This window comes from Gastrolobium bilobum, unplaced genomic scaffold (assembly GCF_033153095.1).
Source record: "Gastrolobium bilobum isolate Gb01-03AN ecotype WA unplaced genomic scaffold, APGP_CSIRO_Gbil_v1 utg12501, whole genome shotgun sequence".
NCBI lineage: Eukaryota > Viridiplantae > Streptophyta > Magnoliopsida > Fabales > Fabaceae > Gastrolobium > Gastrolobium bilobum.
Window position 1 is genome coordinate 37076 of NW_026895449.1, and position 23570 is coordinate 60645.

Genomic DNA, 23570 nt, shown 5'->3' on the forward strand with positions numbered 1-23570 from the left:
AAATTATCTTAAATAATCCCAAAGTCACTAAGTTACTGTCAGTGGAAGGAGGAGAATGATACCCGCAAAGATTAAGCTCTGAATCTGTGAGTTTCTACTCTTTGATTTCTCCTCTACGCATCGTTTTATGTTGAAAAGTTTGCATCTTTATATTTTCTGGAGTCAATTGTTGTCTGGGGTGGGGTGATTGAGGTGAGGAATTTTTAGGGCTTTGAATTGAAAGAGAAAACAAAAAACAAAATAATTGGGACTTTCTTTACTCTAATTTGATTCTGTGGATTAAGTTTGACATTGAAGGTTGTCCCAGGGTGTAATTAAGAAAAATTCTTATATTTTTTTTGTTAGTTTCTGTCCATGGCTGTGCTGTGATGTTGAGAATTTTGTTTGGAGTTGCATGAATAGGGTTACCCTTTACATGGGTGTGCTGGAAGTTTTTGATTTTCTCTGGAACTAATGCAAAATGAATATTCACAGTTGAAATTTATTTTTTCTGTTTAATTATTCCTCCTTTTTAGCTGGATAGTGCTGTTTATCATGTTGACTTTTTTTCCCCCCTTATCAACTGCATTTCTTTGTTGGTTTCGTGATGCGGGTCAATTTTCATGCTTTTATTGCAATTGATTGTCATGGGATAAATAAATTCAGTTACTTTTTATTATTATTATTATTTTTGGTGCAATAACCGAAAGATATAATTTGGCTCACTGTGGTTCGATTTTAAAATTGTTGCCTGATTGATATGTCCTTCCATTATAGCCAAAAGGAATATTTTTACATGTGATGCTAGGGTTAAAAATACTGCTGGTTATGGAATCTTAACAAGTTTCTTTCTTTCTTTCTTTCTTTCTTTTTAATGTTTTCCCCTCCTTTCTTTGCACATTGCTGTTTGACGTAGTTATACACCATGATTTTTTTTATCTCCAGGTAGCTTCAGTTGTCCTATTTAATAGTGTAGTGGAGAGAGTGCTTATGAAGGAGTAATTTTGTATATTTACTGTAAATAATATCAGTATGGGTCAAGAATCAGTGAATGAGGTTTCTAAGAGTGATTCAAATGGCGAGATCTTGCCGGAGAAAACTTTGGATGAAGTTATTGAGAAGAAGGTCTTGGAAAATGATGGAAGAAAAGTCTTGGAGAATAATGGAGTCAAAGAGTTGAAAGAAAATAATGTAAAGGAAATTAAAGAAGATAAGAAATCTGACGGTGTGGAAGAGGTAGAACAGGATAAGGGAGTTGGTTTTGTGGAAGAAGTCAATGAGGATAAGAAAGATGATGGGGTAGAAGAAGTCAAAGAGGACAAGAAAGATGATGGGGTTGAAGTAGTAAAAGAGGATAAGACAGATGATGGGGTGAAAGAAGTAAAAGCGGATAAGAAAGATGATGGGGTGGAAGATATAAAAGAGGATAAGAAAGGTGATGAGGTGGAAGAAGTAAAGGAGGATGAGGAAGTTGATGGTGTGGAAGAAGTAAAGGAGAATATGGAAGTTGATAGTGTGAAAGAAGTAGAAGAGGATGAGAAAGATGATGGATCTGAGAATAAGAAAATGGATGAAGGTGCTGAGGTTAAGGAAACTATGGCTGATAAAGAAGAAAATGAAAAAGAAGAAGCCGAGAAATCGGAAGTTGCTGCTATGGAAGTAGAGGGTAGCATTAAAGAGGGGGAGGAGAACAATGAAAAGGAGAAAATTGAAGCAGAGATGGAGGAGGATGAGAATAATATTGCTAAGTCAAAAGAAGAGAAGGTAGGAGATAGTAAGGATGAGAAAGGATCAAAGAAACGTGGAAGAGGGAAGATCAATGGGGAGAAAGTGAAAGAGAAAAGGAAGTTAGTGAAGGAGATTGAGCCTAGGACTCCTATTATTGATCGTCCTGTACGAGAAAGGAAATCAGTTGAGAGGTTGGTAGCATCAATCGAGAAAGATGCGACCAAAGAATTTCACATTGAAAAGGTATTCATTTTTAGTTTCCCATTTGAAATATTTAGCCTTAATTATGCATTTTATTATAACTTAATTTGTTTAAAGTTTCCCCTTCAAATTGCAGGGTCGTGGTACACCTTTAAAAGATATACCCAATGGTATGCTGCTTTCCTTTGTTTGAATTCTTCATCAATAATGTTTTATTAGTTCTCTTCTATATATACTGTAGCCTGCAGAATTTAATCTAGAGCATAATAATGTCCTTGCACAAGCATTCCACACTCTTCCTGGGTTTATGACAAAATCTTGATGTAAAGGTGTAAGAATTGAAAGTAAAAGAATATCACGCAAGAAATACTTGGTCAGATAAATATTATTTCTGTAATTTTCATATTATGTTTACGAATGTGGCTTTTGTAGAGATGGTCTATTGAAGATTTTGAAATTATAGCTGTATCATGACCCTTCAATGATTATGTGAGCCAAGGCTATATGTGTATCTTTTCCCCAAATATCAACCCGTTCACACCCTGCTGTTTGTCACAAGTTGATGATTCTGGCTTATTATATAAGCCGTTACCATGATTATGATATTGGAAAGTCCATTAGTTTGCGCTGATTTAATTGTCTCGTTAACTAACTGTATGATTCCTCGTATAAAATGCTTTATGCCTGTGTCCTTTTTTATTTATTTATTTCGATATGTTATGCTCTGGACGCATGTTTCGGCTTCTTCATAAATCTAATTAACTTTATGACTCTTGCATTTTCTTCTTTAGTGGCATTTAAATTATCTCGAAGGAAGATTGATGATACTTTCAAATTGCTCCATACAATCCTCTTTGGACGGAGAGGGAAGGTATGTCCTACGTCATTAACTATCTGTGTTTTCCAGTTTCAATTGTTTTAGACTACCCATATTGAGTTTCTTTATTTTTTTGTATTATGCCACTTCTATAGTTCAGGATATAGGATAGCGAGCCAGATTGTTAAAAAAGTTAAACACTTGAACTTGCCCGGGATGTTTGGGATTGTAGAATTGACAATTCACACTTGTGTTATTATGCTTCCTTGTGACTCCTTTTTTACTCTTTTGCAGGCAGTTCAGATCAAAAGTAATATATCAAGGTTTTCTGGTTTTGTGTGGCATGACAATGAGGTAATTTATTACCTCAAATAAAGTAAAAAATAAAATGAATCAATACTCGTCGCATGCAACTATGTCATTTGTAACAATTGTTGGGTTTCGTTGATTTGTTTGTTATCATTTCTTTTACCGACTTCTTGCTTTTCTGCTTGAAGTCCTCGTCTGCCAAAGCTTCTAAAATCCAAATATTGTTACTGCAGGAAAAGCAAATGATTAAAGTAAAAGAAAAGTTTGACAAGTGTAATAAAGAGAAGTTACTGGAATTCTGCGATGTGCTTGACATAACACTTGCCAAGGCAACTGCAAGGAAGGTTTGTTGGTTTAGCATTGTTGATGCATTTGTTGTGGATGAAATCTTAATAAATTTACAGATAGGAATATACTAATTTTCACCATGCTGAGTGTGCAGAACAAAAGAAAGGATTTTATTGTGGGTGGATTTGATATTAATTATAGGTATCAATCATGGGTGATTCTGTAATTACGAGGTTGATTAATGGGTGATTGATTCTATAATTATGGGTGATGATTCCATAGTTAAGTGTGATTGATTCTGTATTTGTGTAGAATCTGTTATAAATAGGAGTGAACAGAAGGTCATTAAGCAGAATATTGAGTGGTCAAAAATTGGGAGAGATCAGGTGTGTCTAAATGCGAGGTTCTGCTGTATTTTGTCATTATTTTATCTTATTTTGAGTTATTTGATACATTGTACTTGGGATTTATCCCTATTTCGATATACCAAAATTTCTGGTTCCTGTCAGTGTGGTTTTTATGCCAAAAACCTTTTTGTGAAAATTATTTAGTACCCTTTTGACGGGTATTTGTTTTAGCTTTTTTTCTCCTTAGAAGTTTAGCCAAACATATTTTTGTAATGGCTCTAAAATCATAAACAAAGCTTTTCTCCTTTAATGAACATATAAAAAAGCTAGAAGCTCAGGTGGGTTTTTTAAGATGTATATCAACTTTTTAGAAAAAGCTAGAAGTTACTTTACCAAACAACTTATTTTTAGCTTGAGCTTTAATATAACTTTTAAACTAAATTTTTTACATAATCACCAAAGATCTTTTAGCTTGATTTTTTAAGCTTACTTTTAACTTTGGATTAAACATAGTTTTTAGCTTAAAAAAAAGGCATGCCAAACAGGCTCTTAATTCCTTTTCAAAATCTGAACCTTTTTACTTTATGTCTTGTGAACATGAGAATGGTAATCCTACATGTTCCTGCTTTAGTATGTGCATGCCTCAAGACAATCTTCACTGCTGTTGATAATAATCATAATGCACTTCATATATGTTGATGCCAGTAAAGGGAAGCCTTTTGATTGATATTGATCTATTGTTGCTAATAAACTTCCACGTATGCAGGAAGAAATTGTTGCTAAGCTGATAGACTTTTTGGTTTCCCCTCATGCAACCACAGATGTGCTACTTGCAGAAAAAGAGAAGGTATACTTTATTTTCTAGTTTTTAAAATTTTCCACCTCATGATGTTATGGTAATTTCCTTTTACCAAGGAAACGATGTTATGGTAATTTCCTTTTACCAAGGGAACTATGTTTCTGGTGCAATATATTCATGTTATTTATGTTTTTCTTCATATCAGCCAAGTAAGGGAAACAAGCGCAAGCGTGTTGCAAAACGAGGTTCATCAAGATCTGGGACAACAACTTCAAGACGTTCTGCTAAGGTAGTATCTCATTCCCTTAACTGCAGGAATGTGCAGTGTGAAATGTGATTTAAGCAATGCACTATAATGTGTTGCTATCTCATAATATCATAAGTATATTTTGGAATAGTTTGAGTACCTCAGTGATATCTTAAGAATAGTTTTAAATTTTTTACTTTATTTTTTTTGTACATTTCATAATTTGTTTCCTTATTTAATTATGATATGACATATGAGTCTTCTATTAGTATAACTAAGGGTTAGTGCTTTGTCTTTTGTATTATCACCATATCACATTAAATCAATGTCAATTTCAATTTATCCAGTCTCTATTTTCTCTTTTCCATCTTTCTTTACCTAAATCCCTGTAATTTCAACATGGTATCAGAGTGATACCATTCTTTGTGACTTGTCCCATTACTATTTTGTAGTCAAGTTTCCTATAATACAGAGCTCCACTTTATTTCCATGATTACCCCCCCCCCCCTCTTTCCCCCTTCTGGCACACTCTTTGGTTCATCTTTGTTTAGGGCTGTTCTACTTGCCACTTCCACCATCTTCTTTGGAATCCTTAGATTGGCTCGCCCCTCTGCCATGTAGTCTTTTTGGTTTGGCAACCTTCTCTTTGTCAGTCCATTGTTGTGCTACCGTTCGATGACTTTTTTGGTAAGATCTCTTACCAGCGACCCTACCATATTTTTTCGCTTTCAAATTGGTTCTCTCCCAAATTCTCAGGCTAAATTACCTTAACATGCACTCAGATATACGTTTCTCTTTCGCTCTCCTCAGCTCGTCAAACTGCTATTAGTGTAGATCTGTCGTTTTCTGATTGTCAACTCCACCAGTTGTCCTTGCCATCGTCTTCAACAGCCTCCAACCATTCAACCCACCAAGCCACACCGCTACCAAAGCTTCCATGCACTGCCACAGCATGTCAAACCGTTGTTCTATTCTTCAGTCGGTAAGGGCACGTCCAGCCACTATTTCAGTTTCTGTTTGTGTCATTTGAATTGCCTCAATGTACTCTATCTAGATTTGGCTTCACCTCTAACCGAAACTGTTTAGGCAGCAGGTTGTTCAGACCCACCTTATATCAATTTTTTTAGATGCACTGTTCACATGTTACTTTCCATGCTGTTGTTTGTAATGTTGCTGATGCCAATCTCTTGGCTTCTCGTTTTGTTCTGGTGGTTTGTCGTCTCATTCTCATCATCGGTAGTTGTAGTCTTGTTGCTCAACGTCACTACCCTTTGAGTTCTTTTGTCTCCTAATTTACGCATCCTTTGTTTTAACAAAAAACTGGCTTAATAAATGACTAATTTCTCCTATTCAACAAAGTCATTTGTTAATCTTCCCATTACACAAATCTTCTATGGCCATCTTCCCATTACTCAAATCTTCTATGGCCATCGCAAACTCTCACTCTTCTAATTGGCTCTTTTCCAGTGCTGGCATAGCATTGAGTGGAAGAAAGTTGGAAGTGTTCTGGCCTCTGGCCGGGCCTTGGTCCTAGAAGCTGTCTGGTCCTAGGGCTTTGTCCCAATCATGGTCTAATCCTAACCTTTGTCCCAGACTCGATCTTGCCTCAACGTTTGTCCCAACTCCCAAATGTGGTCAAGCCCCCTACCTTTCTCGCGGACACTATCTAACCTCGGTATTCTCTGGGGCAGTCTGGACCTATTGTCTCTAAACCTAGACACTTTTGCACTGTTTCCATTTTCAAAATTTTCCAATGTTTGAAGCTTCCTAATGCTCTTCTTGATGAGCTTGTAGAGGTTTTAGTTCTCGTTGTGCATAATTATTTGCTAGGAAATTTCAATTGACAAGTACAAGGATTGCTCTCATTCCTACCCTTGCTAGTTAGGGTTTAACGGGAAGTGGGTTTTTAATCATTCTGGCGAAGCAAACATTCCAACCAACTTTTCATGTTGATGATTCTGAACCATCTTGTTGATTTGTCTTTTTAATAATGATAATCTATTTGACGCCTCTAGCATTCCTGAGTTGCCTTTCCAGCCATGTTTTGTGGAGCCCAAAATATATTGTTTGGTTATTTTTCCTTTTTAATGGGTTTTTCATTACATGCTTGAAGCTTCGTAAGCTTTAACTTGAGGGGGAGGGTTAGAATATATAGAGGATATCTCTTAATATCATGATTTTATCTTAGGAATAGTTTAGACATTTCTTTATACTTTTATGTTTTCTTTTATTAGTTAATTGTAATTAGGAGTCTTCTATTCCTATGAAAAAGGGTTAGCCTTGTCTTTTATATCATCATCATACCACATTAAATCAATATCATTTTTAGATTATTCATTCTCTATTTTCTCTTTTCCTTCTTTCTATACCTAAATACCCTACAATTTCAACAAAAGTTAATTCCTGCAACTCGTTACCATGGGTTGTTCTTTTGCAAGTTAATGACTAGTTATTCTCTTCCCATGATACCAATTGAGTATAGTTACATAATTTAGTTATAATGCTTTTTTATCAATTTGTTTGCATATTAGTGGTACGTTATTAATTTTCTTATCTTTGATATAATTTGTTAATTTTGATGATGAGCAGATCATAGCTTTTCCGCAGGTAGTAAATGAATACTGGACTGTAATTAGCTTATACGACTATTACCCTAGAAGCTATTAATATTAGAATTCTTATTATGTTAGGAGTCTTGTTAGGTTAGTCGTCATATTGGGCTAAGACACGGAGTGGGCTAGTGGTAAGAGGCTTGAGTAGTTTGCATAAGGTCTTAGGTTCAAATTTGTGTGACCATTGTACCCCCACAAAAGAAAATAGTTTCGTTGGTCTGGGCTTGTAGTAGTAGTACTGGTACTTGATATAAATATTAATAAATTGGTATCACATTTCATGTCAATCTAATCCCATATTATTCAAAATATAATATCAACTTAAGGCATTTGTGTAGCTTTAGTTTGTTTTTACTGGAGCTTCTCCTCAGTTATTTGGGTCTTCTCAACTTTTTGGCAAATAATTTTCAGAGTCGAAAGAAAAATGAAGATTCTTCTGTAGTGGAGAGAAAGAGTACAACTGACACAGAAGATGAGTCAGAGGAGGAAGAGAAAGATGAAGAACATGAGGAGGAAAATGAAAATGGTGTTCCTGACAAATCGGAGGATGAAATGCCAGAGAAATCTGAGAGTGAAGCTAAAAGTGAATCTGAGAGTGAATCTGAAGATATGAAAAAAATGAAAAAAACTTCTAAAACATCATCCACAAAGAAAGAATATGCTGCAAAAGGTAAAAATGAGAAAATTACAGTCACAAATAAATCTCGCTCACCACCAAAGAGAACACAGAAGAAATCATCATCTGCCGGCCCAAAGGTTGATGATTATAGTGATGGAAGTCCTAAGGTCTTTTCAAGGAAGAAGAAGAACGAAAAAGGAGGAAAACAGAAGTTAACTCCAACTAAGTCTACCTCCAAAGAGAAAACTGGTAGATATCCTGAGCTCTCCTTCCCTGCTGTCATTATTTCGATGAAAAAACTTCTGATTTTAATACTTCCTTGTTCCGGTCTAGTGAAAAACAATACTTTTTAGCTTAAATCAAGCATTCAGATGTGGTTACTTGTTAGTCAACATTATATTTTTCCTTTTCCATTAGCTTAAATGTAAATGCTTTTAATTGAAAAACTGATAGTGTTTTACGTATAATCAGCTTCATTCCATGTACTTTATAAGACATCTCTCTGTTGTATTTAGCAGAAAAGGTTGCTAAAGGAAAGGGCAAGAAGAAAGAGAAATTGAGCCCCAGTGATGATCAACTGCGTGATTCAATATGTGAAATTCTCAAAGAAGTTGACTTCAATACGGTAAGATGTTGGAATTAAAAATTTATGTAATTCAACGGTTAGTTAATTTTTAATATTTGATACATAGATAAGGCATTGCTAAACTATTTCTAAGCTTATCATTCTATTTCATAATATATCTTTCTTAAGTGACGTACTGTCAAAATCCTCCTTGACAGCTCCATAAAAAACTCTTAGGTTAAGATATCTTGGCCTTTTCTATGTCAGAATTAATAGAACAACCAAATTAAGATATTTATTTACCTTTCCACCAATTTATGTATGGATTGAGCATGACTCAGTAACATGTGGGTAATTGATGCTTTAGTTGGTGATGAACTCTCTTTAAATTAGTAATATGGATGATAGAACTTGTGTATTGTATCTAGTATCTTCTGAATATTTTTTGTTTTCCAAAATTGAAAGTCTTTTTCTCTTTTGCAGGCCACATTTACTGACATTCTGAAACAACTCGGTATTTACTATTCTTTTTCCCCCTCCATTACTAATCGCTATACTTTTTTCAATTTAAACCATGAGAGATGGTGCAACTTCTATGCCTTTTAAGAGCAAGTTCTTTGAATTTTCCAGTCATTGATGTTATCCTTGGACTTGAATGACATATTTCACCGTAGCTCTTTCCCTTGAATGATCTAGGATATTTAATTTTCATGATCTATAGATTGCTTTATGGTCTCATCATTTACACAAATATGAACATTGGAAATGAAGGAATTTTGCAATTCATGAAAATGAAAATAAGAACATGACTTGAAATAAAATTAGGTGCCTAACAAAATTGCTCATTATTTTTCAGCTAAACAATATGATATGGATCTCAACCCAAGAAAGGCATCTATAAAGATCATGATTCAGGAAGAGTTGACAAAACTAGCTGATGAAGCAGATGAAGAAGAAGATGGAGAAGAGGATGCTGAGAAAGACGAGACCCCATCTACTGGCCAGGAGGTTGTAGCCTGACTGAGGATTAGACATGACTGCTTGGAGATAGGTTTAGCAATGTATACTTTAACCCTTGTTGTTATGCTTTGTATGTACATTTTGCTGAGTAAAAGTTGCTGTAACTTATTCATAGCATCCATCCAGTCTGAACAGAACATACTAGGATTTGTCAAAATTTTGTGCAGGCTTTTGGTTGGCTGTGCCTGTATGCAGCTTTCTTGTGTACACATCAACAGAATTTGTAGGGTTTTACTATCCTTGAATATTACTGACCAATACTAGTAGTTTTTCAACAGTCTGTCTTGTTTAATAAAATATTTGGACCTATGAAATTGTCACCTTTTTGTGCATATTGATAACATGTACTGATGTTGATTGATCATTTTTTTTTATCTCTATATATTTTGTTGTTGTATCATTTATGTCAAGGCCATGCAACACCATTTGTAATCTGGTGTCACAAGGTGACTCGTTCACAGCAGTGTAGTGTAGCTGCAATACATGCAGTGCAGGAGCGTTGATCCCCATGTTTGTGTCTTGTGGTGGCACTAATTATTCCATCTTCGATGCTGTTACAATTTCAATGTTATCCCTAGATTTTGTAAGTTATGCCTTTCCCTTAGCATACCTAAATGGTACCCAAGGTCTTTTGAAAAGGAACTGTAAATTGTGAAGAACATACTCAAGGAATAATGTAAGTGGAGCAAGTCAAAAAGGTTCCTCCTAGTTAGAACCCTTCTCCACTGAGACTAGTGGAGCACCAAGAAAGTCTAATTATAGACATCTAAAGAAGCACTATCTAGATTTAGATCAAAATTTTAGGGGGTTTTTGTTAAAAAAAAAAAATCAAACCCCATCCAAAATTGTAATCAAACCGCTCGTGTACCATGCAAACCAATTTTTTACTTGCAAACATGATTCCAAGTTTTAACAAACGTGCACTCAGTCTGAGTTACTTTGAAAGAGTATATAGGTTAAAGTTATCAGATTTTTTTTCTTGTTCAAACAAGTCATTAGACTCGTGTTTGATACAGCCAAAAAAGTTGCTTTTAGAAAACTAAAGAGAGTGAAGAAGAGAGCATTAGAAATTAAAACAAAGTCCATAGGTCGGTGACCCACTTGGCAGCCCTAATAATGTTTAATAGTGTTGTTTTTGGCACCATTCAAGTTGCTTACATGCAAAGTCATTATGCATGTGACCACTGACTGTAACTAATGCCACCAATTTAAACACTCGAAGGCCCCAATTATTAATTAATTAATTAATATCTTTTTGAGCTCTTTGGGAGATTTTCTTCATTGTTTATTCAAGCTGTCGACCAATTGTTGATTCAGTTTAATGTACGAGGTTGGTATAATTAAGGGCAAAAACCTTATTTATTCAATCAACCCTGTTACAACTTAGTTAAAATAACCAATTCAATCTAATAGCTTAAACGGTTAAATAGATATTACATTAATAATTTTATATTATATTTTTTTGGAACGTGGAATATTTCAGACATTAGCATAGTTTTTAAATAGTTGATTGTGAACATTGAATATTTCAAAAGAAAAATGTTTGTTATACATTTTATATTTCTTTCACATTAAAAATAAGTGTCACAATCATGATATAAATATGGGTTTAATGTATCTTCAATCAATGGAGATAATCTATCTCCAATGAATTCAAAATAATGTCATTTTGAGATTGAATAAAAGATATTTTTATAATTTTAATTTATTTTAAGGTTATATTAATTTTTATCATTATAATTTTATAATTTTTCAACTCCAAAATAATATTTTTTTAGGCTTATTGAAGATAATTTTATCTTCAGTCACATAAGAAACATTAAATCCTATAAAAATATAATAAAAAATAAAACCAACGATAATAAAATCAAAGAAATGAATACAGGTGTACTAGGCTAAATGCATGTACTATATTGGATCTTACAAGAACAAGGCATTGGTATCCAAGTACGACCAATACTTCAAATCAACCTTTTTTTTTTCCAATTAAAGCAAACCCTCCATTCATCAAAGGAGTGGTACAAAGAGAAGCTTTCATGTCAAAATCAAGGCCACCATGAAGGGTAAGATTCTCAATTAATTGCCAACATTGTTTGGCAAGCAATGAAAGTTTGAGTCCCTCTTAAGTTCTTTTTATTTTAAAATTATGAATTCAACCAATCAATAGTTGTGAAAGAATAGTCAAGATAATTACATGAGTCTTGTTTGTGAGTATATAAAGGTAAGTTAATATATAAGGATGGATTTGAAAAAATAATTATTCAATAACAGCGTGAAAAGAAAAATGAGAAATGCAGGTATTTTTTTGGAAAAAAACATTAAGAAAAAGCTAAAAATTGTTTATTTAATTTATAAGAGATTTAAATGCAGTCAACCAGTACACATGTTTATATTTTGAAAGAAATAGGAGAGAGTCCAACTCAGACCCGAGCACGTGCCAGATACCAAAGCAACGGTCCAGATCATGGAGCACTCACCAATCAAAGGCTCCAAACGCGTCCGTACAAACCTACACTTATCGACTAACAACGGTTCACAAAACGCCACGTGGACAAGATAAAGCGTTATTAACCCTTCGGATCCAACGGACCCTGCTCATTACCTCCCAAACCGTCCTTTCCGTTCCGTTTCACCTATCCCCTCCACGCCGGAATCACCGTCACTCGCCGCCGGCGACCATATCCAATCCAAACCTTGCGACGACATCGAATTCTAGTTCTGCAGAAAATTGCACGATTCAGTGATTTCAGATTACGAGGAGTTTTTTCGACGGCGTTTTAATTTCCCGCGGAATCTCCGAGTCAAACCGATTCCTGTCGAGTTCGTGACTCGTCCGCGTTGGACTCGGATTCTCAACAATTCCCAATAGAATCCGAACATCCGACGGAAATCGCACCGAGCACTGAATTGCAGATTCTGAGGAGTTTCTGCTGCAAACAGTGCTTCAATTTCACGCGGAACCGAGTCAAACCTATTCGAGTTGAGTTCGTGACTCGTCCATGGCGGACTCTGATTTGAATTTTACAGTTAAGTGATATTTTTTAGCACTGACTTTCAGATTCAGAGGAATTTGTCGTTTCTCTCTGCAAAACAGCGCTTCAGTTTCACGCGGAACCGAGCCATTGGAAGGTCGTCAATGGCGGACTCGGACAACGATTCCGGCGGGGCGCAGAACGCCGGCGGAGCGAATGCTCATAGCAGAGAGATGTCGCTGCGGGAACAGGACCGATTCTTGCCGATAGCGAACGTGAGCAGGATCATGAAGAAGGCCCTGCCGGCGAACGCAAAGATCTCGAAGGACGCGAAGGAGACGGTGCAGGAGTGCGTGTCGGAGTTCATCAGCTTCGTCACCGGCGAGGCCTCCGACAAGTGCCAGCGGGAGAAGCGCAAGACCATCAACGGCGACGACCTTCTGTGGGCGATGACCACGCTCGGCTTCGAGGACTACGTCGATCCCCTCAAGGTCTACCTCCAGCGCTTCAGAGAGATGGAAGGGGAGAAGACCATGGTGGCGCGTGACAAGGACGCGCCTCTTGCTCCTGATGCTAACAACAGTCTTTTCGAGAGTGGTAGTTATGGTAGTGCTGGTGGTGGGTTCATGATGCATCAGGGACACGTGTACGGTTCTGGTGGGTTCCATCAAGTGGACATGACTGGTGGTAGTGGCGATGCTTTTATGGTTAAGGATGGGCCTGGTTATCATGGGCCTGGATCTAATGCAGGTAGGCCCAGATAGGTGTATGGTGTGACCGAGTTTTATTTATTATTCATAATCATAAAAAATGCAAGATTTGTAGTAGTGAGTAGTGAGTAGTGACTAGTTTGGGGATTTGTAATTTATTCTGATATCATTAGCGATTGACTGGCATTCAGAAAAGTAAGATTCACTCCTAAGCCCAACAATCTGTAACTTTTGACTGTTGTATCATAGAAATTGTGTTTCTTTGTATTGTACAACTTTACTATTTGAGCCACAAACGGTCTTTTTTTTTTTAATTTTTAATTTACAGGTTATGGAGTCCAATTAAATTCTTAGTTTCTGAGAAATGGTAAAAAATTTACTACTAGTGACAGTATTTTTTTATTTTTTTTTTGTGGCCATCTAAAGTCATCTTTGGTGGTACATTATCTTGAACAAAACACCAATGTAGAATTTTTCAGAGCTGGAATTAAGGAACGCATATGAAGAACGAGTGCCCAAGAACTTCTAACACTATGAAGAAACTTGTTGCATATAAATGAGGTTAGGGGTCACGGCAAATTGGATTGACTGATGCATTGGATATATACATCGCTTTGACGTTGGGCTTTATGTTGAGGGCTTCTTTCATTTTTTCCTCAGTGCCCTTTCTTATGTACCTTTGTGTATGTATCTAAACAGAATTCACTAGGTTATCTTTTAAATTTAAACCCTTCCCTTAAAAGACTAGATGGCGTTAGAGGCAAAATATGTATAACAAAATCAGTCAACCAGTAATGGGAACATTCAATCTCACTGGGAACACGGGAAACAGAATAATAACCGTAAGGTCATAGATAACCCCATCCTGGAGAACATTATGAACATATGAACGGTACTATAAAATACTTCAAATTAGTCAAGGCACTCAAATTAGCTTGTATTGAGGTAATTTGATTTCATTACTCATACAAATACACAATGATACGATTCCGACACAACAAAATTTTCATATTAACTAATATAAGCTCTCTATAAGCATGCTTTTCAACAGAAACCATCATACACAGGAAGCATAAACACAGCAGATATCGCAACTAGAAGCTTGAACCGACCCCTTCTCATTGGTTTCTAGAGCGAATTTGGTCCATATTTTGAAAGAAAAAGGAGGAAAAAAATAAACGAAAATAACAAATGGATTTTCTTTATAAACTATTTTGAAGAGTTGAAGAGAGAAGAATAAATAAGGGATTGCAATAACTGATCTCATTTCAATGGTTTCTAGAGTAAATTCAATCCTCACTTTGGAAGCCAAAATAAGGTAAGGAAAAGAAGTAAATGAATATAATAAATGGATTTATAAAAAATAACCAACATTTCTTTGAAGAGGGAAAAGTTAGGCATACTCTATTAAAAGACCAAGCATTCAAGACACAATATAGGGATACAACAGACATCAACACAATGAAGCCCTCCAATTTCAACTGTTGGATTTCATTTGACTAGTTATAAAGAAGAAAAGAACTGGAGATGGATTGGACCTTTATTGGAAAAGTAAATATCAATATATACAAGAAAACATGATATACAATTCTCCAGATTTGAATAATTACAGGGATTGAATGGTTAGCTCTCTACTTCGTACACAATATTTGCATGCTCAACCGCTACTAACAAAATGTTAGGGAGAAAACATCAAAAAAACAAAAGTGGGAAAAAAAAATGATACAACAGCGAGCCAATAAAAAACGGCACATTACCAACATCCTCTGCTAAATCCTAGTACATCATTCAAACAGTAAGTTCTAAACAGTCTGCCACATTTCAGACTTCAGGAAGTTAATCCCATTACATCAACATCGTTGGTTTAATCATGTGCTAATAACTAAAAACATAAATGCAAATCAAAAGCTAATAACTTCATAGCAGAAGTTCCACTTCTCAACGTAAGAAAATGATTGACATGACTTGAATCACCAATATCGAAGGCATTTGGTCCCCAAAGCAGCCCAGAGTTTGAATGAACAGTTTGCTTTCTCAAAACAATTGTTCCTACATAGCAGAAGCCCATACCAACAATAGTTGCAATTAAGAAGGAATGAACCTAAAGAAGAAATAGCAGGTATAATTCACATAAAAGGAAAAAAGAATACTATTATCGCAATTCAGTTAAACAGCACACTGGAAAATTTATAAGTTTTGTGGGTAAGAAAGGGAGTTGGAAAGAGAATATATATTACCCCCAGAAGCAAATAACACAATTTATCTTCGGACGACTGCAAACAAGAAGTTTTACACTATAGAAATGCATATAACTTCAGAATTCAACATCAACATCACCTTTATCCCAAACTAGCTGATAGTTGGGGTTTTGACATATGAATACAAATGAAAAGTACGAAGAAATCAAGGGAAAAAAAAGGATAAAAGAAAAAAATTTAAAAAAATATAAATAACACTAGAAATAAAAATATAGCAATAAAAAATTCAAAAGAAGAATAAAATACAATAAAGGAGGAGGGTTAGTGTTAAGTGTAGCAAGCCGGCAAAAAAGAAGAAGTTATATTTATGATTTGAATCCTTATGATATAACTTCAGAATTGCTTGGAAATATTGATGTTAGTATATCTACAAAATATTTTTATCTGAGTGAGAAAATGATACATAAAAGATTAGGATAATTGTGTTATTTCATTTTCAGGGATCTTATCTAGTTAGAAACCTATCTTATTCTCAGGGATTTTATCTTTAGTAAGTTATTTGTTCCATTAGTACTTTATCTTATTCCTAGTAAAAATTTGGGTTAATGCCTTGTCTTTTGTATCACATCATTGTCCACCATATCCATCTAAGAGAATATATAATTGGAAGTTTCCTTTCTTTATTTTCCTCCATTCCTACCTAAACCTTACAATTTCAACATGGTATCAAAGTGGTACCGTACTCTGTAACCTAAAACCATTAATTGTCCTCTGTCAAGTTCCAAGAAAAAGATAACTTTGGACTCCCAAGTTTGGTGTACATTGTTTCAACAATCAAAGCCTTTTCCCACAAGGCAGGCCCTGCTACATGGATCCATAATTATCAAACTCAGATTGCAGAAAGGAGTGGCTGACCCCAAAAATACTATAGCAGGATAGCAGATAGCAAAATGGCTGTTATATCGAAGAATTTAGATAAAAGTGGTCAATATGGGTGTGTTTCAGTGTCAATATGCCATGTTGTCCTTCATTTCAGCTTCCATTATGTGATTTGCATTTTTCTTCTTGGTTTGCCATTTCTTTAAGTGAATTTCTTGTTGACAGAATTGCCAAAGAAAGACAAAGGTGAAGGAAGAGAGAGGCAGGAATGAGAGATTGACTGGGAGAGAAAGAAGTGATTGAGAGAAGTAATATAATTTGAAATGTAACAGAATTTCAGATACGATAAACTACTCAAAAGATAACAGATAACTAATTTGAAATGTAGCTTTTGATAAGATAAACTGAACTATGATTAAGATAAACTAAACTAAAAAAAAAAAACCACTCCACGTTAAACCCCAACTAGCGAGGGTGGGGTGAGACAATCTTTGTACTCAGCCTTACCCCTGCATATATGCAATAATGCAAAGAGGCTGTTTTCCGGTTTGAACCCGTGACCTAGTTACAAAGGAATAGTTTTACCACTATTCCAGGCTCGCCCTCTTGTCGAGTAATATTCCTTTCCCCATTGAGAGATAAACTAAACTAAATAAGATAAATTATTTTATGATGTAACATTCCTTTCCCCATCGGGAGACTTGCCCTCAAGTCGAGTAATATCCAATGTTGGCTCACTTTCCCAACTAAAGTCCTTGTGCGCAAGGTCTTGCCATTGAATCAACTCTCATGATAACCCATTGGGTCAGAATAGCGAGCAACCTGTGAATGGATTAGGTGGATCCAGTTTGATAGTCATAGGCTATGAGTTGTCCTCCATGTCGCAAAGACCCTCCAAATATAAAAGGGACAAGCAGCTTTTGCATTGATGCCCGCAAACGAACTTCTTGTCACAGTGGAAGTATAGTCCTTTGTTGTGCCACGTCGATATCTCTTTGTCAGACATTTGATAGGATTAGGGTGTTGGAAGACATCACAGGTTGACGAGGGCAGTAGCTGAAATGACTAATTGCTAAGGTGAGGCTAGTTGAACAAAGACTCATATATGAGTGCCAACACAAATGCCATTCACAACAACCCCAATCATAATTTTCATTGCTGTGTTCATACCAGCCATAGTTTCAATTTTCAAGTTTTTTTTTTGGTCTCCTAAATTTTTTTGTTATTGGAAGCTTCCAAATGATTTTGGAGAAGTTTGAAAATTCTTGTGCTTGATTGCTTGCTAAGAAATTTCCATCACGCTTATGATCATTACAAACGTCTTGTAGAGTTTCTTTCATCCCTCTAGCATCTCCACCATCACTGAGTTGCTTTTACAGCCATGTTTTATGAAACTCGCTTTATATTTATGTTGTTTTCTTTTTAAATATTCATTCGTAACAAGCTAAAAGCTTAGTAAGCTTTAGCTTAAGGGGAAGTATTAGAATATCTACAATATGTTTTAGAGGGAGAACATAGTGAATAATATATTAGAATGGGTTATCTTATTATTAGGGATTTTATCTAATCTTTAGTAAGATATTTGTTCCCTTATTCAAATAGGATTAAAAGTCTAGTACTTAACCAAATTCCTTGTATAAATAGGGGATAGTTTGACCACCTTCCTTTCCTAAACACCATAATTTCAACATGGAAATCATTCAAGAATGGCCCTAACCTAAGCATATAATCCACCAATGTTTCTACACAAGTGTGACTTTAAAATATAAAACCATATTTCTTAACCCTTTTTCACATCCATGTCCAAAGATCATATTATAGCTTATGCATTTCTTAAGGGATCAACTTACGAAAACTATGTCTCAAACATGAGGAGGGATATTCTTACTACCAAAATTTTCTACTATCAACTCACTACCTATCTAATCACCATTGGATCAACATTTTCTCTTTTTTCAAAAACTTTTGAGCATTCTCTCTCTTTGATCCAATGATGATGAGATAAGTAGTGAGTTGGTAGTAGAAAATTTTGGTAGTAAGAATATCCTCCCTCCTCAAACATATACCTTAACAAAAGTATTCAAAAATATATTTCATGTAGGAGGTAATACACAATATTCTTGGGAAATTTAAATTTGAGGGAAAACAGGTTTACCAACTCCAGAAAGCTATGCAATTACAGATAATTAAAGCTTGAGTGTTTATATAATATATGCATACCACAAAATCATAATAATTTCTTCCACTAAAAACAAATGAAGCTCTTAATATATGGACCACTGATAAATACATCCATTCTCAATAGATTAAAAAATTGCAGATCTACCATCTACTCCTTATTAGAACATAATGTTTATACATCTACACTATCAACAGAAGGGGAAGTGGGAGCGGAAAAAACTGCAATGAAATGCCGGGCAAACTTGTTACCAGTTTGCACATAGTAGCTATGTAACCAGAATGGACTATTCGCATAGCTGACACCAGATTATAAACTCCTTTAGTTTGCTTAGTTAAAGAAAAAAGCTTACCAAAACTGTCAAGTGTTTAGCAGAAATGCAGATTTCCATTTCATTCATAAATCCATAGTCAAACAGCCACCTAGTCTTAACCAGATGACATAGTGGGTCTTTGGATGGGCTTTTTTTCAGCTAAAAAATCCCTTTAAGCTATTTTATGCTTTTGGATAGCAACCATTTAAAAAGCAGAATTTAAAAAAAAAAAAAAAAAAAAAAAAAAGCAGCCAAAAGTCAAATAATTTTTTAAAAAATCAATTTTATCCCAACCCCACTACCATCACATATCTTTTTTAGTAATTTTATATATAAAAAGTGGTTGTTAATTTTAACATCCAAACATAAAATAGGGTTATAAATAGAGCTTATTAACTTATTTAAAAGTACATTTTATGTATTCTATCCAAACATAGAATAGCTCTAACTTTAAAAAAAAATTAAATTCTAAAAAAAGAAAGCCATCAAAAGTCCTTTTTTTTAAAAGTCAATCCAAACGGGCTCATAATTGGCCATTAACAAATCAGGAAAGCTAATTACATTCACTCCATGACATCAATACCAGATGGAGGCAGGAAAGCAATACTACCTCATACTTGGGATGACATGCAATACAATACTAAGAAGAATGGAGGAGAAACTTGATCATAAGCCTTGTGCAAACTATGGAAATGTAAAAAAGATCCAAATGCTTTTGGTTGAGCTGGAGCAGAATTTTAGGCAAGCATAATTACAGAATACTAAAGTACAAAAGTACTACACATATGAACAAAAGAAATACTACAATGAAATTTTAACTTGACAATGGAAGAAGGTATCCTCCAAGATTCGACCACAAAGCCCAAAGGAAACAAAAAGTATGACCTCATAGAAAACCATGGAAAAAGAGAAAAAGGGACCACCACCCCTGCCCCAAAACCCTCTATAAAACCTCCACAAAACATCTAAAACAAAAGGAAAACAGAAAAAAGGCCACGCTTTGGCCTATCATGAGATAATTAGTTTATGTTGAAACCGGAGGCCTCTCTTCATCTAGTTCTTTCATTACGCCACTGAACTCTTTCTTTCTGTTTCAACTTAAATCGAATGTTTTACACTCACCGCAAGCAAAGAGGTTTCAAAGATACCAGGCAACCAAGTGAAAGTCTAGCTAGTTCAGTGGATATGATGGCTGCGCTCCAGCTCACTCAAGAATGGGACGGCAGTGGTCCACCCAGAAACTTCCGGTGGATGGCAAAGAACCCAAGCAAAAGATAGAGAGACCTACTCTCGAGGGACAGAATAACTTAAAGCTTCCGCCTAAATTCTCTCCCCACAGGGCAACTCCTACTTAAAAAAATTGCCCATTTATTTGATGAATTTTTCTACGAGACTCCAAAAAACTGATATTATAATAATACTCAAAAGTAACTATTATTTTTTATTGAACCATAAATTACATATTGACAGGCTTCTCATTTGCATCCTATAGTTTATTTCTAGGAAGCCTGAGCTTATAATTTTATGTTCACCTATGATTAATTATAAATAGGGCAGCCTAGTGATATTAAGCCCCCCCTATGAGGTGAGATAGGGAAGGGTGAAGGGTCTACAGTAGACAGTCTTACATTTGCAAGAGATTGATTACATGAGTCGAACCTATGACCTCCAGGTCATGACAACACCAACCGTTGAGCTTTATGATTAAATTATATATTACCAAATTTTGAAGACTTGATCCCAAGCATGCTGATTTGTCCCATAAGTCAGAAGTTATAATATTCTAAAGGCCACAGAAATCTACATGCTAAAAATTCTAAGTAACAGTGAACAGCAGTCTTCACAGTTAGTTGTCATCTGTGGTTAAAATTAAGTTTCAGCAAAGAATTAGTTCTGTATCAATGGAACAGCTCACCATCACAAGAGAGTAAAGCAGAAGCATTTAGTATTATCCATTAGAATAAGCATAGAAGGCAGCACGCAGGTATCACAAATCAAGAACAATAACATAACCAGAAAAAGAATTGAAGTCTTAAAACTAACCTTTTTCACAGGAGAAAGAAACCATGCTCCTAACAAGAAGCAACTAGAACAAGTGATTGAAATAAAACAGCTGCTCATCAACTTCTGGGCCAAAGGAGCAACAACGAGAGAATTCAAACAACCATGACAAATCCTGACTACTCAGTTAATGTTCATTCCTTCCTCAATGGAAAGTATTCAGAGAACAAATAAGCAGCATATATAGTTATTCCGAGGTAAGCCGCCTCCTCTTCCCATAATCAGCATCTCTTGGTCTTGAATGGCGTTCCTCCTCTTGTGATAATCGTGATTTACTGTGAGTCCTTGAAGACCTTCCCCTCTCCCACTCATCCTCGTGCTCTGCTTCGCGGTCTCTGTGCCTATGATGATCTGCATACCTGTCCCTGTCTTCCCTGTACCTGTCACGCTCACGGTCTCTATCCCGAGACTTTTCGCGGTCACGGTCACGAGATCGTTCACGATCATGATCTCGAGATCGTTCACGGCCCACTTCTCTATCATCTCGATGCCTTCTTTCTGACCATTCATGGTCATGGCCAATATCTTTTTCTCTAGGTGCCTCTCTCTCATATCCTTGATCTCTATCATCCCTATACCTTCGCTCCGAAGAACCAGACCAGTCCCTTTCCGATCCTCTATCTTTTTCCCTCATAGCATTAGGCCACCCAGCTCTATCATGGCTCACCTCACCATACTGATGATCTGATGCAGCTTCCTCCCCATAACTTGACTCTCCAGCCTTGCCACCACCATGCTCTTCACCAACCCATCCACCCATATTTGGATCCGACCACATTCCCATATTAGGACCGTCAATACCTGATGTTGGCATCATCCCCATACCATTCACAGGCATCCCTCTTCCAAAAAAGGCTGGATTAACATGAGGTGCAACTCCAGGCAAACCAACACCTGGAAATGAAGGCAAAATCCCAGAGAATGGAGGTGTCGGACCCCCAGGAAAGCCTCCATAGCCGCCCATTCTACCCATTGGACCACCAAATGCAGGGTCAAAACCCTGATTCATCATTGACTGATGATGCAACAAAGGCGGGGCAGCACCAATACCCTGTCCAAATCCATTTCCACCATTGCCCATAATACCTCTACCGCCCATCCCACCGCCCCTATTCCTCATTGGATTAACCGGCCCCCTATTCCCCATCCCAGGATTATTCCCTCGCCCCCAGCTACCTCTTCCATAACCTCTGTTTCCATCCCCACCTTGGTAGTTACCACCAGTCGCAACATTACTACCACCAGGCTTAGCTCCTGCATCAGCAGGCCCCCTCCTTCCCTGGGAAACTCCAGATTGGGTAACCTGTTGATTCCTAGATATCTGAGCCTCTCCCATTTTCTTAACAGTAAAAGGGGATGCATAAGCAACAACACACGGTCTCCCATTAAACTGATGCCCATTCATCCCTTCCTTACAAGCAGTTGCAGCAGAAGGTTCATAAAACTCAACCTGGCAGTACCCTTTCGATTTCCCACTAGCTTTCTCATCAAAAAACTTTACCTCCTTCACAGTCCCGTACTTACAAAGCTCAGCTTCCAGCTCAGCATCCGTAGTCCACCAGTGCAAATCACCGACAAATAATATAGTGCCACCACCAGCACCACCACCTGCAGCCACAGCAGCACCAACACCTGCACCGACACCAATTCCACCTCCACCTCCACCTCCTCCAGTATTAACACTACCAACAGCATTTACACTGTTCCCAACCCCATTTCCACCAGCCCTATTGAGATTCCCTCCTCCACCTCCACCTCCACCTCCACCACCACCACCTTGCCTAACCAAACCCTCGTTTCCAACACTCCCAATAACTTCACCATGCTGTTGCTGCCCAGTCCCCTGCACTCCAACATTATCATTTCCACCCTGCTCCTCAATCTCACTCAATTTCCCAGATTGATGCCCTAATTCAACCCTAATCCCCACTTTGACACCCACCTCATCCCCTCTAAACCCCTGATTCTGAACCCCATCAACTCTCCCAGGAACCCTCGATTCTACAACCCCGCCGGCGGTACCACTACCCTCACCGGCACCACTGTTGCCACCGACACCTGGTATAGAAATCCCACCGGGATCCTGAGTTGGCTGCGGCTTCTTGTCGTCAACTTCGTCATTTCGAAGCCCTAAATCGTCGTTCTTGCGCAAAGATTGAAGGAACCCTTCGCCAACATTGACATCGTTGTAAAGGTCCTCGTAATCGTCGTCTTCCTCGGCCAAGAAACCCTCGTCGGCAACAGCGGATATAGCTTCGTTACGGTGGAACTGATCCATGGGATCCCCACCCTCACCGTACCCTCCCTCGCCTTCATCCATTCTCGGGTTTCTTGCCCCCCACCTTCCCCTCTTCAAATTAGGGTTTGCAGAGAACAGTGAGATAAAAATGGAGTAGAAGCATATGAAGATAAAAACGCAGCGTAAAGAAGAGAGAGAGAGAGAGATTTCACAACTAATCTAATCAAACTCTGTATAAGCTGAGATTGCACGGTTTTCTTTCTCTTTTATTTTGCTCTTTACTCCTTTTCATTATTGAATTAGTAATTAATACCCGCATGTAAGTTAAGGTGTGTTTGTTTCTTATTAATTTACAAGAAAAGAGTACTGTTTATTAAAAAAAATTACTTCTCATGTATTCTGAACTGTATAGATAAGATTTTTATACAATTGAAATTTATTAAAAAAAATTATCTTTATTCTCAAAATAATTACCATTTCCAGTCAAC

At 36.6% G+C, this 23570-nt stretch overlaps 3 protein-coding genes across 4 annotated transcripts; 2 read left to right on the forward strand and 1 right to left on the reverse strand.

Moving 5' to 3' along the window:
* The first annotated feature begins 18 nt into the window (after nucleotides 1-18).
* LOC133312083 (DEK domain-containing chromatin-associated protein 3-like) lies at nucleotides 19-9832 on the forward strand. 2 transcript variants are annotated; one of them, XM_061513227.1, is made up of 12 exons: nucleotides 19-86; nucleotides 925-1950; nucleotides 2045-2078; nucleotides 2700-2779; nucleotides 3020-3079; nucleotides 3268-3378; nucleotides 4436-4516; nucleotides 4674-4757; nucleotides 7739-8195; nucleotides 8462-8571; nucleotides 8995-9025; nucleotides 9368-9832. In XM_061513227.1, exons 2-12 carry the CDS (start codon nucleotides 1012-1014, stop codon nucleotides 9529-9531), a joined length of 2151 nt encoding a protein of 716 aa, XP_061369211.1. In that variant the 5' UTR covers nucleotides 19-86; nucleotides 925-1011; the 3' UTR covers nucleotides 9532-9832. The 2 variants fall into 2 exon arrangements, with proteins under 2 accessions (XP_061369211.1, XP_061369220.1); XM_061513236.1 differs by having other exon boundaries at nucleotides 8465-8571.
* Nucleotides 9833-11923: 2091 nt separating this feature from the next.
* LOC133312095 (nuclear transcription factor Y subunit B-3-like) lies at nucleotides 11924-13532 on the forward strand. The gene has a single exon (XM_061513247.1). The coding sequence runs from the start codon at nucleotides 12668-12670 to the stop codon at nucleotides 13265-13267; it is 600 nt and encodes a 199-aa protein (XP_061369231.1). The 5' UTR covers nucleotides 11924-12667; the 3' UTR covers nucleotides 13268-13532.
* Nucleotides 13533-14811: 1279 nt separating this feature from the next.
* On the reverse strand, nucleotides 14812-23175 carry LOC133312065 (uncharacterized). The gene is made up of 2 exons (XM_061513212.1): nucleotides 20826-23175; nucleotides 14812-15262 (listed from the first exon to the last, which is right to left on the reverse strand). The coding sequence occupies exon 1, from the start codon at nucleotides 23161-23163 to the stop codon at nucleotides 21031-21033; it is 2133 nt and encodes a 710-aa protein (XP_061369196.1). The 5' UTR covers nucleotides 23164-23175; the 3' UTR covers nucleotides 14812-15262; nucleotides 20826-21030.
* Between the last annotated feature and the right edge of the window lie 395 nt (nucleotides 23176-23570).